At 39.7% G+C, this 20013-nt stretch overlaps 1 protein-coding gene across 1 annotated transcript in view; it reads right to left on the bottom strand.

Moving 5' to 3' along the window:
• Positions 1 to 1905: 1905 nt before the first annotated feature.
• The window catches only part of LOC110467352 (A disintegrin and metalloproteinase with thrombospondin motifs 10-like), a 62876-nt gene continuing 44768 nt past the window's right edge, over positions 1906 to 20013 (bottom strand). The window contains exons 18-23 of the mRNA XM_021524465.1: positions 19643 to 19806; positions 19021 to 19159; positions 18601 to 18733; positions 5776 to 6949; positions 4991 to 5132; positions 1906 to 3012 (exon numbers count right to left, since the gene is read on the bottom strand). Of these exons, the coding sequence (XP_021380140.1) occupies positions 2888 to 3012; positions 4991 to 5132; positions 5776 to 6949; positions 18601 to 18733; positions 19021 to 19159; positions 19643 to 19806 (1877 nt within the window). The 3' untranslated portion in view covers positions 1906 to 2887. The remainder of the gene's footprint in view (positions 3013 to 4990; positions 5133 to 5775; positions 6950 to 18600; positions 18734 to 19020; positions 19160 to 19642; positions 19807 to 20013) is intronic.

Genomic DNA, 20013 nt, shown 5'->3' with positions numbered 1-20013 from the left:
TTACTTCTTTGCCCCATATATACATGTATATAGATATATTTAGGTAACAATGTACATGTATTTTTACATTTGAAGTAAGTACACGTCTGTTTGCCAACTCATGTATAAATGACAGACTACAACTCTTTACTTCAAGTCAGTGACAAACTCAATGCATCCAAAAAAAGTATCTATTTGGTTGAAAAGGTACTGTAAACAGTTTTGTTTTCACGTAGTCCTATTTTCCACTTTATATTGTAGAAAATTAGCAGAGGGAACGGTAGCTTATTGCGCAATTGATTTACATTTCAGCATTATAGAGTTATACTATATATTATGGCTTACTTACATTCAGTGAACTGGGATGAGGTCGCTTAATCAAGCCGTATGATTATGTTAACCTTTCCACTAAATATAGTTACGTTTGAAGCCCTGTTGTATTGCATAGGACATGTTTCCATGTTCGAATGAATGTTTTCCACCAAATTTTCTTTTACATGTAGAACAATCCCCTTGCTCCACGTCCATATTTTTACAGATGCAAGGTGCAATCTATGTGAGGGTGTAGATATATGTCATACGAATGAAATGATATGTATGTTGCTATGGTGGATATAAGTGGTGATACAATGCTATTTTCCATTTCAATTATCAAAAATGTTGTTATAATCCATCAACTGTACATGTCAGAACCATTACACCTGATCGTTTTCCAACCGGAAACTGTTCGGGTCTTTCCGTCAAAACTTTTGAGTAGTCGAGGACCAATCATGACCTGACATCAAGTTCAAATTATGACGGAAACTGCCGAATCGTTTCCGTTGTCCCGAGCTGCCTGAAGGAAATTTTAAACAAGATTTTGCACAAAAATGTCTGTTCCGGCGTTTGCTACCGCGCATAATGGGAAATGTTTGAACTGTGTTGTATGCCATCATAAATGACAAAAAAAGTTGCATTAAAGCCTTTGATTACTTTTTATGTCATTTCAGGTCGCTGAGTCGCAATTTTTTAATAGACTGGAAAAAGTAGCTTTATTGCTGATATGAAATACTTAAAATATAAATCAATAGAGTATTGAACTGTGGAACTGGGGTCACCGCAGCGACATGGAAACACACAAGAAAAAATTAAAAGTGTTAAAATTTGCAGATTTGAGATGTTCATGTCTGATGTGTGACTGAATTAGGAACATCCTGTGTCGTACAAAATGTATGTGTTTATGAAGATAACCGCGAAAAACACAAAATTAACTACCGTGAAAATTATCATATTTTTACAGCATACAAATATAAATCAATTAATACAAAGACTGAAAGTAGCATGTCTCGCTCTATATACTTGGCTTAATATGCCCTCAATTGAGATACACATTTTTGCCAATTTTTCACAAATATTTTATAAAATATTTATTATACAATAATTTCCCGTTACAGCAGTAAATTATTCAGTCTGTGATTGCAATGGTAAAACTTCTCTTATCATTGTATCTTGTCCCAGCGGTTTGCATTTGTTTCTCTTCTCAATGATTCTCTTTGGCCAAGTGATAGTGACATTGATTGTCTATTGTAGTCGCAACCAAAATGACTGTTTTAACCACATGTAACAATGCCACCGAATGTTTCCCGATAACTTTTGTTATTTTGGTGTTTCATTTCAGTACTGATGTATTCTTGATATCAATCATGTTTTGATATTTAGCGCTGAACACACTGGCTATTCAAATACTTTTCTCTAGCATACTCGACCTGTCCATGCTATCAGGTATATTGTCATTGACTTCATTGCCCCGATCCCATCCTTGATATCCAGTGGTTACGCTCACTTTCGCTCCCTACACCCCTTGAGGATGTCATAGCAAAATCAAAGGCTCAATGTGCAGCGCCTTGTGGATGAGACGAGAAGACTAGTTTGGTCCTTTGTTGTACATCAAAAGAATATCGCGGACGCGTAACGGTAAACATTGACAGGCTTTGAAGTCGGGCGTCGCTCCTTTGTAATTAGTAATTAGCCCAGTGATTAGTCAGGCTTTTTTACCTGACACCAACCATACAGCTAGCCGCGTGCCTTCAAATATGCTATGACATATTCCAGGGGTGTAGAGAGCGAAAGTGAGCGTAACACCTGGATATCGAGGATGCCCTGATCATATCCTAACCGCTATTCACTGTAGCTATTGTACAATTCTTGTCGTTGTTTGCCTTTGCCTAACGACATAGCCTAAGCTTTCCTTGTCATCACAGAATTACAATATCTGTTCATCGTTGCATTAACTTGCCGGTGCTTACAGCTATATATATATATATCACAAACATTTTGTCAGTCTTTACCTCAATTTTCTTATTGTTCCGGTTCTGTTGTGACACCTTTCCTTACTTTGATAGCGACTCAACAAACGGTGCATGTTGCTGAAATGATGCCTATCCTCACATTGACAACTCTTTCGCAATTGATGTCTGTCAATTACTTGATGCATATTTCAACTCTAATAGCTACCTCACAATTGCTCAATTGCTGTAATAATCAATGGTCAACTTAATATGTTGAAAGCTTTCCTACGCTTTTCTATCGTTATCCAAGAGCCCATCCTAACGTTGACAACAACACCACACGTATTGTCCATACTTGCTCAAGTGCCTATCGTACCTTTGTCAGAAATCCCACAATTGTTGTGTATCATTGCCCCAATGCATATCGTACCTTGTTAGCTATTACACAATTGTGTCGATCATTGCCATGTTGCCTTTCCTAACATTGCCAGCAATTCTTCAGTTGTTTTCTATCATTGTCCGAATGTTTATTCTAACTTTGACAACTATTCCAATGTTTTTTTGTCTTTCATTGCCCCTGTTACCTATCATAACGTTGACAGCAATTGCACACTTGGTCGCTAGCGCTGTCCCATCAGCGTCTATCCCAGTCGTATATACCGTTGACACGTTTTACAGCACATCTTCCTGTAACCCGCATAGGAACACTTGGCCCTCGAAGCCCTACGCCGGCATACACGTATTCGATCCTGTACGCAACGTCGACCTACAATGAAACCATCAATAACACTCTGGCTATTATTAGCAGTCTAATTTACATGACCTTTCTCGTTCATTTTTATACAAAGTACGCGGTGCTGGTAGAAGTAAATTTGTTGTTTCCCTGGTAATTAGTAATGTGAAAAGTCGGGGTAAGACAGGTTGCCTAATTGACCATTTAAGGATGCACGTACCACTGTTTAAACTCTAAATATTCTTTGGAAACCTTTTTTTTATTCGGCATTGCCCTGTTAAATAATTCTAAAAAGAATCCCAAACCTTTCGAGGCTTTTATCGAAAAAAGTAGTAAAGATGGAATGAACAAAATATAATCAACAACTGTGTTATGAGTAAAACAAAAGGTTTAGCAGGGGTAAACTTGTATTCGAACCCTTGATATCATAATGTTATATTATCGCTCTACCTGACTGAACTACCTGAGTATACCGAAGCATTTTTAAAACGTTAATTAGAATTAAAATCAATGAAAAATTGCAGAACATGAACAAAGGAGAAAACACTACACAGAAACCTTCAATCAAGTACAAACATAGTAAGACCATGCGTTCCGGAAGGATAAATTCTGTGAAGGTCAAAACTAGGTGAAATCCAAAAAAAATGCCGCGTGTTCAAAGTGAGAATGAGGTAGTGATAACAAAAGCAATAGGACCACAAATGGGCATTATTAAAAATATTTTAAGTTCAAATCGCACAATGAAATGATTAATTTTTAGATGAAATCGTAATGGCTACTATAAAACTGAATCATAATCTTCATTAGCTTGCCTCTTTCCAAAACCTTTGGTCGTCCGTCAGTACTTTACCTTTATCACAGATATCGTGCCAGCCCGTGACTATCGACTCAACAGCGACATGCAAGCATCGACATCTTAGGTTTGGTTTGGTTTTTGTGACGACCAAGTCAAAGCTAAGGTCATATAACGTTATGCTTCCATGTGTGTGGTGTATATGAACTTGTGTGTATTTGTGCTGAAGAGAATATTGGTGTATTTGCCTTCTTGCGATAAACCGGATTAGATGCTCACTTTAGTATTTAAAATACCATGTCGCCAACACAGCATTCCACCCGGTCCCATTATACGGACAACAGGTGAACCAGTTGTTACTATTACCCTTTATACTGAGTGTTAAGCAATTAATAACAACTACCAATTTGAGGGCAAAACCCGTAAGTTATCTAATATATCAATTACATAACCTTTTTATCCGGTACACAAGGAAGGAAATTTACTTATGTCTTATTAACCTTTTTTAGCTATCTTAACATAATTCAATACACATCGGATTAAGTCTAAAAGCGTAACAATTCAATTTCAACGGACAATTATAGGCTCCCATGAATGAGTTATCTTTAAGAATTGGCCATAAATTATTGCCGTTGAATGCTTTTTCCCGTATTTTAATTAAAAACAGTTTTTTGATCCAACAAACGTCACTGAGAATGTTCAAGCGTCATATATAAAACCCGTCAAATTAACGTTGATTGTGTAGTCGATAGGGATATTGATATCAACACGTCAATTTTGAACAGTTTCAATTTGATTAAATTCCATCTTTATCACTTTAATACGGTCGTAAATCACTCAGGTGGCCGCGTTGTGGAAAGTAATGAAAAGGGTTCCTGTTTGTTTTCCGTTCATTCGGAAGAATAAGTCAATTTCCCAATAAGCACGATGTCAAAATAAAGACGGAAATGACGTCATAATATCACTAAGTGACGCTAGCTGCGAAGAGTAATACAAACTTTATGGCACAGCTACGTGGGATACTTTACTGGCAAACGATGCATTAACTATAGTAGCGGTGTGAGAACATTAATGTTTTATCACTTTCAAACAAAAGTGAAAACTAAAAATCTTGTTTACTTACCAAATTTGAGTGAAAGTCTATAATAAAAGTATAAATAATATATGAACTTTAAAAAGACGACATAAAATTATTTTGTAAATGCATGTGAACCTTACCTCTAGAACATGGCCGAGAGTTACAGCTCTCTTCTGTACCGGGGCGATCTCCGGAACAATTGCTGATGTCATCAGTCTCAGGCTGCGGATTTGTGCAGAACACATTTCGAGTACGTGTTCCCCTTCCACATGATACAGAGCACTGCAACAGAGTACGTAATTAGAAATCCTGACAAAGGACATGCACACATATGTGATACTTTGGTTTGGTTTATTTGTACTTTGCATCCTATTAACAGCTATGGTCATTTAAGGACGACCGGAGCACCCGGAGAAAAAACACCGACCTGTGGGCAACACCTGGTGGCTGCCCGATGTAGGCTTAAAAATCTGCGATCCAATTTGGAGGGAAAGTGACTGTAAAAGGTAAGACGCCTTAAACACTCGACCACCGCAGCCCCATCAGTCGTTCTCATATACTGTCACATTTATAACGTTGTATAGTGTTAGGGTGCAATAACAGCTCAGGACCCATGCAAATGCATTTTGTAGACTACTAGTTGGAAAATGTTAACAAAACAGACCTGTAAACGAGCTTAGCAAACTAAATTTCCCCAAAATCTTTTTGGTTTTTTTTTTACTGATTTTTTTTTCATTTTTTCAATTGACTAAGTGGCAGTTTCCGAATCAAGGTATCGGAGATTTCCCGATTGTGACGTCATCCACGTGAACTGAGATACGAGATGAACAACACACTAAGACATTATGATCAAAATCCATACAAAAACATTTGACACCAAGACGGTCAGTAAGACAATAACTATGTCACATGACGGACAACTTACCTGAGACCATTCACTAGACTGCCATTCCATAAGACATGGAAGTCTGTTGCACTCTAATGACGCCGGTGGTGACGTCACTGGCCCACACAACACAGGGTCGACCTCTTCAGCATCAGAGGTTTGGCAGTTCAGTATCGGTATCCGAATGCCCTCGAATCCACACGAATGTGTACATTGTGCCCAATCAAATATTTTCCACATGTAAGTTTGTACTGGACATGGAAACCTGTTACAAGCCGTGTCTACTTCCGGCCGCTCTTTTCCATAGCAAACTTCATCGTCCACGTATTCTATAAAAGTGTCATTTCCATTCACCTTCTGGCAGGCGTACACTGTGTCCAGCACTCCATGTTCACCACAGCTGTCGCTGCATTCAGTACTGTTCACCACCCACTGAAGACTTACACAAGGTATACGGTTGCATATTTTTGTAGATTTAGGTCTTGGAATGTTGTTACAAAATTGACTGTTAACAGTAATTGTGACGCTTTCATTATCAGGTGATACTTGCTCACATACAATCATTGCTTCAAGTACACCGTCATCCCCACAGGTGGCGCTACACTCGCTCCACTGGTTCGCTGTCCATTGATATTGGTAGCAAGGCTGCACAGCGCATGGCCGAGTAGAATTCGGACTTGGTAGATTAACACAGAATTTGCCGGATACAGACTCGAATGATCCATCCGACTGCCTCTCGCAAACATACCACACTCTCTCCACTCCTTCTCCACAGCTAGCGCTACATCCGCTCCAATCTGACAAAACCCATTGATATGTATATTCAATACAGCTTTCCTGGGGAGGACAAGCTATTGTATTGTTTGGTTCCGTTTCATTAATGCACAAACCAACCTCAACTACTTCTGTACTATTGTCTGGTGTGAGTCTGATGCATTCGACTGTGGCCACCTGGACTCCGTCGTTACCACATGTAGCGCTGCAGTCGCTCCAGTTATATAGTATCCACTCATAAATGTCGGGAACACATGGTACCCGGTTACATTCACGGGTGTAGTTGGGGTGGGGCAGACCGTCACACATCGAAATATTAACTTCCTCTCCTGTTCCGTCCGTCGTTCGCATCTCACACATGTACATCTGGGTCTGCGTCCCCTCATTACCACAAGTGGCAGAGCAGTCACTCCACTCAACGGACATCGTCCAGTAGTACCTAAAACAGAACAAAAGAGTAAGTCACAAAAACGTCACTCCACTCAACAGACATCGTCTAGCAGTACCTAAAACAGAACAAGACAATAAGTCACATAACAGTCACTCTACTCCACAGACATTGTATAGCACTACCTAAAGCTATACACGACATTAGGTCACAAAACAGTCACTCTACTCCACAGACATTGTATAGCACTACCTAAAACTATACACGACAGTAGGTCACAGAACAGTCACTCTACTCCACAGACATTGTCTAGCACAACCTAAAACTGAACGAGACAATAAGTCACAGAACAATCACTCTACTCCAGAGACATTGTATAGCACTACCTAAAACAGAACGAGACAATAAGTCACAGAACAGTCACTCTACTCCACAGACATTGTCTAGCACTACCTAAAACTGAACGAGACAGTAAGTCACAGAACAGTCACTCTACTCCACAGACATTGTCTAGCACTACCTAAAACTGAACGAGACAGTAAGTCACAGAACAGTCACTCTACTCCACAGACATTGTCTAGCACTACCTAAAACTGAACAAGACAGTAAGTCACAGAACAGTCACTCTACTCCACAGACATTGTCTAGCACTACCTAAAACTGAACAAGACAATAAGTCACAGAACAGTCACTCTACTCCACAGACATTGTCTAGCACTACCTAAAACTGAACGAGACAATAAGTCACAGAACAGTCACTCTACTCCACAGACATTGTCTAGCACTACCTAAAACTGAACAAGACAATAAGTCACAGAACAGTCACTCTACTCCACAGACATTGTCTAGCACTACCTAAAACTGAACAAGACAATAAGTCACAGAACAGTCACTCTACTCCACAGACATTGTCTAGCACTACCTAAAACTGAACAAGACAATAAGTCACAGAACAGTCACTCTACTCCACAGACATTGTCTAGCACTACCTAAAACTGAACAAGACAATAAGTCACAGAACAGTCACTCTACTCCACAGACATTGTCTAGCACTACCTAAAACTGAACGAGACAATAAGTCACAGAACAGTCACTCTACTCCACAGACATTGTCTAGCACTACCTAAAACTGAACACGACAATAAGTCACAGAACAGTCACTCTACTCCACAGACATTGTCTAGCACTACCTAAAACTGAACAAGACAATAAGTCACAGAACAGTCACTCTACTCCACAGACATTGTCTAGCACTACCTAAAACTGAACAAGACAATAAGTCACAGAACAGTCACTCTACTCCACAGACATTGTCTAGCACTACCTAAAACTGAACAAGACAATAAGTCACAGAACAGTCACTCTACTCCACAGACATTGTCTAGCACTACCTAAAACTGAACGAGACAATAAGTCACAGAACAGTCACTCTACTCCACAGACATTGTCTAGCACTACCTAAAACTGAACAAGACAATAAGTCACAGAACAGTCACTCTACTCCACAGACATTGTCTAGCACTACCTAAAACTGAACAAGACAATAAGTCACAGAACAGTCACTCTACTCCACAGACATTGTCTAGCACTACCTAAAACTGAACAAGACAATAAGTCACAGAACAGTCACTCTACTCCACAGACATTGTCTAGCACTACCTAAAACTGAACAAGACAATAAGTCACAGAACAGTCACTCTACTCCACAGACATTGTCTAGCACTACCTAAAACTGAACAAGACAATAAGTCACAGAACAGTCACTCTACTCCACAGACATTGTCTAGCACTACCTAAAACTGAACAAGACAATAAGTCACAGAACAGTCACTCTACTCCACAGACATTGTCTAGCACTACCTAAAACTGAACAAGACAATAAGTCACAGAACAGTCACTCTACTCCACAGACATTGTCTAGCACTACCTAAAACTGAACAAGACAATAAGTCACAGAACAGTCACTCTACTCCACAGACATTGTCTAGCACTACCTAAAACTGAACAAGACAATAAGTCACAGAACAGTCACTCTACTCCACAGACATTGTCTAGCACTACCTAAAACTGAACGAGACAATAAGTCACAGAACAGTCACTCTACTCCACAGACATTGTCTAGCACTACCTAAAACTGAACAAGACAATAAGTCACAGAACAGTCACTCTACTCCACAGACATTGTCTAGCACTACCTAAAACTGAACAAGACAATAAGTCACAGAACAGTCACTCTACTCCACAGACATTGTCTAGCACTACCTAAAACTGAACAAGACAATAAGTCACAGAACAGTCACTCTACTCCACAGACATTGTCTAGCACTACCTAAAACTGAACAAGACAATAAGTCACAGAACAGTCACTCTACTCCACAGACATTGTCTAGCACTACCTAAAACTGAACAAGACAATAAGTCACAGAACAGTCACTCTACTCCACAGACATTGTCTAGCACTACCTAAAACTGAACAAGACAATAAGTCACAGAACAGTCACTCTACTCCACAGACATTGTCTAGCACTACCTAAAACTGAACAAGACAATAAGTCACAGAACAGTCACTCTACTCCACAGACATTGTCTAGCACTACCTAAAACTGAACAAGACAATAAGTCACAGAACAGTCACTCTACTCGACAGACATTGTATAGCAATACCTTAAACTGAACGAGACAGTAAGTCACAGAACAGTCACTCTACTCCACAGACATTGTCTAGCACTACCTAAAACTGGCCAAGACGATAGGTCACAGAACAATCACTCTACACAACAGACAATGTCTAGCACTACCTAAAACTGAACAATACAATAAGTAACAGAACTATCACTCTACTCCACAGACATTGTCTAGCACTACATAAAACTGAACAAGACAATAAGTAACAGAACAATCACTCTACACAACAGACAATGTCTAGCACCACCTAAAACTGAACAAGACAATAAGTAACAGAACAGTCTCTCTTCTCTACAGACATTGTCTAGCACTACCTGAAACTCGCCAAGACAATAAGTCACAGAACAATCCCCCTTCTCCACAGACATTGTCTAGCACTACCTAAAACTGAACAAGACAATAAGTAACATAACAGTCACTCTACTCTACAGACATTGTCTAGCACTACCTGAAACTCGCCAAGACAATAAGTCACAGAACAATCCCCCTTCTCCACAGACATTGTCTAGCACTACCTAAAACTGAACAAGACAGAAAGTCACAGAACAGTCACTCTACTCCACAGACATTGTATAGCACTACCTAAAACTGAACAAGGCAGTAAGTCACAGAACAGTCACTCTACTCAACAGACATTGAATAGCACTACCTAAAACGGAACGAGACAGTAAGTCACAGAACAGTCACTCTTCTCCACAGACATTGTCTAGCACTCCCTAAAACTGAACGAGGCAGTAAGTCACAGAACAGTCACTCTACTCCACAGACATTGTCTAGCACTACCAAAAACTGAACGAGACAGTCAATCACAAAACAGTCACTCTACTCCACAGACATTGTATAGCACTACCGAAAACTGAACAAGACAATAAGTAACAGAACAGTCACTCTACTCCACAGACATCGTCTAGCACTACCTAAATCTGGCCAAGACAATAGGTCACAGAACAATCCCTCTACACAACAGACATTGTCTAGCACTACCTAAAACTATACAAGACAATAGGTCACAGAACAGTTCCTCTACTACACAGACATTGTCTAGCACTCCCTAAAACTGAACGAGACAGTAAATCACAGAGCAGTCACTCTACTCCACAGACATTGTGTAGCACTACCTAAAACTGAACGAGACAGTAAGTCACAGAACAGTCACTCTTCTCCACAGACATTGTCTAGCACTACCTAAAACTGAACAAGACAGTAAATCACAGAACAGTCACTAAACACAGACATTGTATAGCACTACCTAAAACTGAACAAGGCAGTAAGTCACAGAACAGTCACTCTACTCCACAGACATTGTCTAGCAGTACCTAAAACAGAACAAGACAATAATTCACAGAACAATCACTCTACTCCACAAACATTGTCTAGCACTACCTAAAACTGAACGAGACAATAAGTAACAGAACAATCACTCTACACAACAGACATTTTCTAGCACTACCTAAAACTAAACAAGACAATAAGTAACAGAACAATCACTCTACACAACAGACAGTGTCTAGCACTACCTAAAACTGAACAAGACACTAAGTCACAGAACAATCACTCTACACAACAGACATTGTCTAGCACTACCTAAAACTGAACAAGACAATCAGTAACAGAACAGTCACTCTACTCTACAGACATTGTCTAGCACTACCCAAAACTCGCCAAGACAATAAGTCACAGAACAATCACTCTACTCCACAGACATTGTCTAGCCCTCCCTAAAACTGAACGAGACAGTAAATCACAGAACAGTCACTCTACTCCACAGACATTGTCTAGTACTACCTAAAACAGAACAAGACAATAAGTAACAGAACAGTCACTCTACTCCCCAGACATTGTCTAGCACTACCTAAAACAGAACAAGACAAAAAGTAACAGAACAGTCACTCTACTCCACAGACATTGACTAGCACTACCTAAAACTGGTCAAGACAATAAGTCACAGAACAGTCACTCTACTCCACAGACATTGACTAGCACTACCTAAAACTGGTCAAGACAATAAGTCACAGAACAGTCACTTTACTCCACAGACATTGTCTAGCACTACCTAAACCTGGCCAAGACAATAGGTCACAGAACAATCACTCTACACAACAGACATTTTCTAGCACTACCTAAAACTAAACAAGACAATAAGTAACAGAACAATCACTCTACACAACAGACAATGTCTAGCACTACCTAAAACTGAACAAGATAATAAGTTACAGAACAGTCACTCTCCTCCACAGACATTGACTAGCACTACCTAAAACTGGTCAAGACAATAAGTCACAGAACAGTCACTTTACTCCACAGACATTGTCTAGCACTACCTAAACCTGGCCAAGACAATAGGTCACAGAACAATCACTCTACACAACAGACATTTTCTAGCACTACCTAAAACTAAACAAGACAATAAGTAACAGAACAATCACTCTACACAACAGACATTGTCTAGCACTACCTATAACTGAACAATACAATAAGTAACAGAATTATCACTCTACTCCACAGACATTGTCTAGCACTACCAAAAACTGAACAAGACAATAAGTAACAGAACAATCACTCTACACAACATACATTGTCTAGCACTACCTAGAACTGGTCAAGACAATAAGTCACAGAAAAGTCACTCTACTCTACAGACATTGTCTAGCACTTCCAAAAACAGAACAAGACAATAAGTCACAGAAAAGTCACTCTACTCTACAGACATTGTCTAGCACTACCAAAAACGGAACAAGACAATAAGTAACAGCACAGTCATTCCACTCTACAGACATTGTCTAGCACCACCTAAAACTGGTCAAGACAATAAGTCACAGAAAAGTCACTCTACTCCACAGATAACAGAACAATCACTCTACACAACATACATTGTCTAGCACTACCTAAAACAGAACTAGACAGTAAGTCACAGAACAGTCACTCTACTCCACGGACATTGTCTAGTACTACCTAAAACTGGACACGACCATAAGTCACAGAACAGTCACTCTACTCCACTGACATTGTAAAGCACTACCTAAAACAGAACGAGACAATAAATCACATAACAGTCACGATACTCCACAGACATTGTATAGCACTACCTAAAACTGAACACGACCATAAGGCACAGAACAGTCACTCTACTCCACGGACATTGTCTAGTACTACCTAAAACTGGACACGACCATAAGTCACAGAACAGTCACTCTACTCCACAGACATTGTATAGCACTACCTAAAACTGAACAAGACAATAGGTCACAGAACAGTCACTCTACTCCACAGACATTGTCTAGCACTTCCTAAAACAGAACAAGACAATAGGTCGCAGAACATTCAATTTACTCCACAGACATTGTCTAGCACTACCTAAAACTGAAAAAGACAGTAAGTCACAGAACAGTCACTCTACTCCACTGACATTGTATAGCACTACCTAAAACGAACGAGACAATAAGTCACATAACAGTCACTCTACTCAACAGACATTGTATAGCACTACCTAAAACTGAACACGACCAAAAGTCACAGAACAGTCACTCTACCCCCAAGACATTGTTTAGCACTACCTAAAACTGAACAAGACAATGAACCACAGAACAGTCACTCTCCTCCACAGACATTGTCTAGCCCTACCTAAAACAGAACGAGACAATAAGTCAACTAAGTCACAGAACAATCACTCTACACAACAGACAATGTCTAGCACTACCTAAAACTGAACAAGACATTAGGTCACAGAACAGTCACTCTACTCCACATACATTGTCTAGCACTACCTAAAACAGAACGAAACAGTAAGTCACATAACAGTCACTCTCCTCCACAGATATTGTCTAGTCTACTCCACAGACATTGTCTAGCACTCCCTAAAACTATACAAGACAGTAAGTCACAGAACAGTCACTCTACTCCCCTGACATTGTATAGCACTACCTAAAACGAACGAGACAATAAGTCACATAACAGTCACTCTACCCCCCAGACATTGTTTAGCACTACCTAAAACTGAACAAGACAGAAAGTCACAGAACAGTCACTCTACTCCCTAGACATTGTCTAGCACTACCTAAAACTGAACACGACCATAAGTCACAGAACAGTCACCCTACTCCCCAGACATTGTCTAGCACTACCTAAAACTGGGCAAGACAATAAGTCACAGAACAATCACTCTACTCCACAGACATTGTCTAGCACTACCTCAAACAGAACAAGACAATATGTCACAGAACAGTCACTCTCCTCCACAGACATTGTCTAGCACTCCCTAAAACTGAACAAGACAATGAATCACAGAACAGTCACTCTCCTCCACAGATATTGTCTAGCACTACCTAAAACTGAACAAGACATTAGGTCACAGAACAGTCACTCTACTCCACATACATTGTCTAGCACTACCTAAAACAGAACGAGACAATCACAACAGACAATGTCTAGCACTACCTAAAACTGAACAAGACAATAGGTCACAGAACAGTCACCCTTCTCCACAGACATTGTCTAGCACTACCTCAAACAGAACAAGACAATATGTCACAGAACAGTCCCTCTCCTCCACAGACATTGTCTAGCACTACCTAAAACAAAACAAGACAATAAATCACAAAACAGTCCCTCTACTCCACAGACATCGGCTAGCACTACCTAAAACGGAACAAGACAATGAATCACAGAACAGTCCCTCTCCTCCACAGACATTGTCTAGCACTACCTCAAACAGAACAAGACAATATGTCACAGAACAGTCACTCTCCTCCACAGACATTGTCAAGCACTACCTAAAACAGAACAAGACAACAAATCACAAAACAGTCACTGAGACAATAAGTCACATAACAGTCACTCTACTCAACAGACATTGCATAGCACTACCTAAAACTGAACACGACCATAAGTCACAGAACAGTAACTCTACCCCCCAGACATTGTTTAGCACTACCTAAAACTGAACAAGACAGTAAATCACAGAACAGTCACTAAACACAGACATTGTATAGCACTACCTAAAACTGGCCAAGACCGTAAGTCACAGAACGAGACAATAAGTCACAGAACAGTCACTCTACTCCACACACATTGTCTAGCACAACCTAAAACAGAACACGACCATAAGTCACAGAGCAGTCACTCTACTCCCCAGACATTGTCTAGCAATACCTAAAACTGAACAAGACAATACGTCACAGAACAGTCACTCTACTCCACAGACATCGTCTAGCACTACCTAAAACAGAACGAGACAATAAATCACATAACAGTCACTCTACTCCACAGACATTGCCTAGCACTACCTAAAACAGAACAAGACAATGAATCACAGAACAGTCCCTCTCCTCCACAGACATTGTCTAGCACTACCTAAAACAGAACGAGACAATCACAACAGACAATGTCTAGCACTACCTAAAACTGAACAAGACCATGAATCACAGAACAGTCACTCTCCTCCACAGACATTGTCTAGCCCTACCTAAAACAGAACGAGACAATAAGTCACAGAACAGTCACTCTACACCCCAGACATTGTTTAGCACTACCTAAAACTGAACAAGACATTAGGTCACAGAACAGTCACTCTACTCCACATACATTGTCTAGCACTACCTAAAACAGAACGAAACAGTAAGTCACATAACAGTCACTCTCCTCCACAGATATTGTCTAGTCTACTCCACAGACATTGTCTAGCACTCCCTAAAACTGAACAAGACAATGAATCACAGAACAGTCACTCTCCTCCACAGATATTGTCTAGTCTACTCCACAGACATTGTCTAGCACTCCCTAAAACTATACAAGACAGTAAGTCACAGAACAGTCACTTTACTCCACAGACATTGTCTAGCACTACCTAAAACAGAACGAAACAGTAAGTCACATAACAGTCACTCTCCTCCACAGATATTGTCTAGCACTACCTAAAACTGAACAATACAATAAGTAACAGAACTATCACTCTACTCCACAGACATTGTCTAGCAATACCTAAAACTGAACAAGACAATACGTCACAGAACAGCCACTCTACTCCACAGACATTGTCTAGCACAACCTAAAACAAAACAAGACAATAAATCACAAAACAGTCCCTCTACTCCACAGACATCGGCTAGCACTCCCTAAAACTGAACAAGACAATGAATCACAGAACAGTCACTCTCCTCCACAGACATTGTCAAGCACTACCTAAAACAGAACAAGACAACAAATCACAAAACAGTCACTCTACTCCACAGACTTCGGCTAGCACTACCTAAAACAGAACAAGACAATGAATCACAGAACAGTCCCTCTCCTCCACAGACATTGTCTAGCACTACCTCAAACAGAACAAGACAATATGTCACAGAACAGTCCCTCTCCTCCACAGACATTGTCTAGCACTACCTAAAACAGAACAAGTCAATAAATCACAAAACAGTCACTCTACTCCACAGACATCGTCTAGCACTACCTAAAACAGAACGAGACAATCACAACAGACAATGTCTAGCACTACCTAAAACTGAACAAGACAATAAGTAACAGAACAATCACTCTACACAACAGACATTTTCTAGCACTACCTAAAACTAAACAAGACAATAAGTAACAGAACAATCACTCTACACAACAGACAATGTCTAGCACTACCTAAAACTGAACAAGACCATGAATCACAGAACAGTCACTCTCCTCCACAGACATTGTCTAGCACTACCTAAAACAAAACAAGACAATAAATCACAAAACAGTCACTCTACTCCACAGACATCGGCTAGCACTACCTAAAACTGAACAAGACAATGAATCACAGAACAGTCACTCTCCTCCACAGACATTGTCTAGCACTACCTAAAACAGAACAAGACAATATGTCACAGAACAGTCACTCTCCTCCACAGACATTGTCTAGCACTACCTAAAACAGAACAAGACAATAAGTCACAGACCAGTCACTCTCCTCCACAGACATTGTCTAGCACTACCTAAAACTGGCCAAGACAGTAAGTCACAGAACAGTCACTTTACTCCACAGACATTGTCTAGCACTACCTAAAACAGAACAAGACAATAAGTCACAGAACAGTTACTCTACTCCACAGACATTGTATAGCACTACCTAAAACTGGCCAAGACAGTAAGTCACAAAACAGTCACTTTACTCCACAGACATTGTCTAGCACTACCTAAAACAGAACAAGACAATAAGTCACAGAACAGTCACTCTACTCCACAGACAGTGTCTAGCACTACCTAGAACAGAACAAGACAATAAGTCACAGAACATTCACTCTACTCCCCAGACATTGTATAGCAATACCTAAAACTGAACAAGACAGTAAGTCACAGAACAGTCACTCTCCTCCACAGACATTGTCTAGCACTACCTAAAACTGGCCAAGACAATAAGTCACAGAACAGTTACTCTACTCCACAGACATTGTATAGCACTACCTAAAACTGGCCAAGACCGTAAGTCACAGAACATTCACTCTACTCCTCAGACATTGTCTAGCACTACCTAAAACAGAACACGACCATAAGTCACAGAACAATCACTCTACTCCACAGACATTGTCTAGCACTACCTAAAACAGAACACGACCATAAGTCACAGAACAGTCACTCTCCTCCACAGACATTGTCTAGCACTACCTAAAACAGAACAAGACAATAAGTCACAAAACAGTCACTCTACTCCACAGACATTGTATAGCACTACCTAAAACTGAACACGACCATAAGTCACAGAACAGTCACTCTACTCCTCAGACATTGTCTAGCACTGCCTAAAACAGAACAAGACAAAAGGTTACAGAACAGTCACACTAGTCCACAGACATTTTCTAGCACCACCCAAAACTGAACAAGAGGCCAAGGGGGCCTGTATCGCTCACCTGGTTATTTAACCAATCATTGCACAATATTTACATTTGCTCTGTAACCACTTCAGACATGTTGGGTAAGAACTTGGAAGCGTTACTATGGAGACTTTATAATTCATAAAGAATTAAGGTTGTTACTATTACTAGCACATTAGTTGGGTTGGAGATAAAAAGTATGTGATGGCTGTTCATTTGTCGAATTGTCTATATAAACAATACCAAACTTTACCCCCTTCTCTAAGGCAAACGAGTGACATGGGGCACATGAAAATCACAAAGTATATAAACCACTCGAAGGCCTTTACAACTATGAGTAGTATTTGATACTAGCATTTCTGGAACTGCAGAAGAAGATTTTTGAAATTCGCCTCCTTTTTCACCCTAATCTCAGTCCCCTAGTTGGTCAGGGTCACAAAAATTATACCAGCAGACCTTCCTTTCCTAACAAGTATTTCTGTTAAATATTAGCAAATTCCGTTCAAAACATTGGAAGATATGGCCTATTATGTCTATTTCATATATAAATTTCACTCCCTCCTCGGGGCACACGGGGGCCCTGAGAGACATGAAAATCAAAAAATTTATAAACCACCCAAAGGCCTTTACAGTTATGAGTAGTATTTGATTCTAGCATTTCTAGAACTGGAGAAGAAGATTTTTTCCCTATTCCCCCCTCCCCTTTTTAGCCCCTAACTAAGCCCCCTGGGGGGACAGGCAGACCCTCATTGAACAAGACAATAATTCACATAACAGTCACTCCAATCTTCTGACATGGTCAAGTATTACCTAACACTGAACCAATAAATTCGTCACAGAACAGTCGATAAATCCCCTTGCTCTATCATTCAACAAACATAAAGATAATATCAGATTAAAAAGCATGAATACTGAATTAACAATTGCATATCGGCACTCACTAAATCTAATTCCTTCTTTCAGAACCAGCATTTGTGCCCTTTCCCATTTATTCCAGAACTTGGAATTTATATGACACTATCTGCGTTTAATTCATACATGTAACGTTACTCGTAAGTTGGTTGTACAGTATATTGCAAGGCAATAGGGGCGCCATAACATTTAAGGTCGAATTTAACATGTATCGATACTGCAACAATATTTGGTATTTCACAACACAATGGTTTATGGTATCAAACTCACGTGAACGCACTGCATTGCAGCCTTTCGCATTTTATCGGCTCATTTTCTTTATCCTCTAAATATTTGCACATTTCATTGTCAACCTTGGTTCCATTCTCTAGAATGTAACATCCGTACACTAAACTCTGTACACCTGCAAAAAAAAACCACAATCCTCATATGTACTCGATATACAACAACTTCAAAGCATCACCATTCTCTGTTCAGCGTAAAACTGCAAATGTATGATGCAACAATAAACGCCCTTCCATGTGTATTCAGTGTGTATATACTCTCACAATTTTTTCTTTTCCATACAAGGATATATAACAAAGCACATCGGTACCGTTTTCAATGTACACATCTGTGCCGACAATTCAAAATTGATTTAATTACTGGACTTGATTTTTAAATATATACATAAATAAACGAATCAATTACCTGTACCGCAAGTTACACTGCAATCAGTCCAGCCCTCATATTTCCATTCCACGATGTTCTTTTCATAAGTGAAATCGTCTTTCGTTACCGTATAGGAATAATCATAGTTAGCTTCCTCGTTTGCATTTTGTGGATGAACCTGTCAATCCGGATATATATTCACATATTGATAAAACTTTTTTTTTTTTTTACACAAAGTGTGAAACAACTCCTCTTAATCATTCTGGTCGGCCCGGATGATATTCATACAGCGAAAGTTGTTATTTAATGTTAGACCCCTTTAGGAAACCACACATATGAATATTTAAAATGATACACACAAAAAATATCCAAAATAATGAAAAAGAATAGAACATGACATGATGCTCAACAACAGTGTTCTGTTAATCGGACCAGACCGGGATATGTGCCCTATAGATCTCCGATCTGTATATGGTCACTCAAACCAACTAATCTACTTCATTTTGGTAGTCCCTGTCCAGTCTCACTGTACATATACATCCAAAAAACCAATTAAGGGGTGGTTACTGTGTGTAAATGTATGAAACAAACAACAATAGAGTTATCTAATATTTTGGCTGAAGCAGGACAGTGACCCTTAAAGCAGTAAGTATGAACTCACCATCAATTTAAGTTCGCTCCGCAGTGGGCCCATAGTTTCCAACGTTTCCATGTTCCAATTATTCTTATATATGAACCATGCGCCATTAGCGACAAACTTTTTGGATGTTCCTGGCTTTCCAAATCCATTCAACCGGTACGATCCGTAATACGGATCCTTCAGGGCTGTGCAAATATAACGATCCATATTAAACAAGCCGTTAACATGGGATCATGGGATGGATTTTAACAGATTGTCGTTGATTTGGATAGCCCTGTGGGGCAATAGTAATTACATGATTGAACTATATAGCTATAACAGCAGTAAAAAGTTCCAGAAATTTGATTGGCAGAAAAAAATCTAACAGAAGACACATCTGCATAGCTATAGCT

The sequence above is a fragment of the Mizuhopecten yessoensis genome, unplaced genomic scaffold (assembly GCF_002113885.1).
Source record: "Mizuhopecten yessoensis strain PY_sf001 unplaced genomic scaffold, ASM211388v2 scaffold11171, whole genome shotgun sequence".
Lineage (NCBI taxonomy): Eukaryota > Metazoa > Mollusca > Bivalvia > Pectinida > Pectinidae > Mizuhopecten > Mizuhopecten yessoensis.
This window is presented reverse-complemented; position numbering and strand designations above follow the sequence as displayed.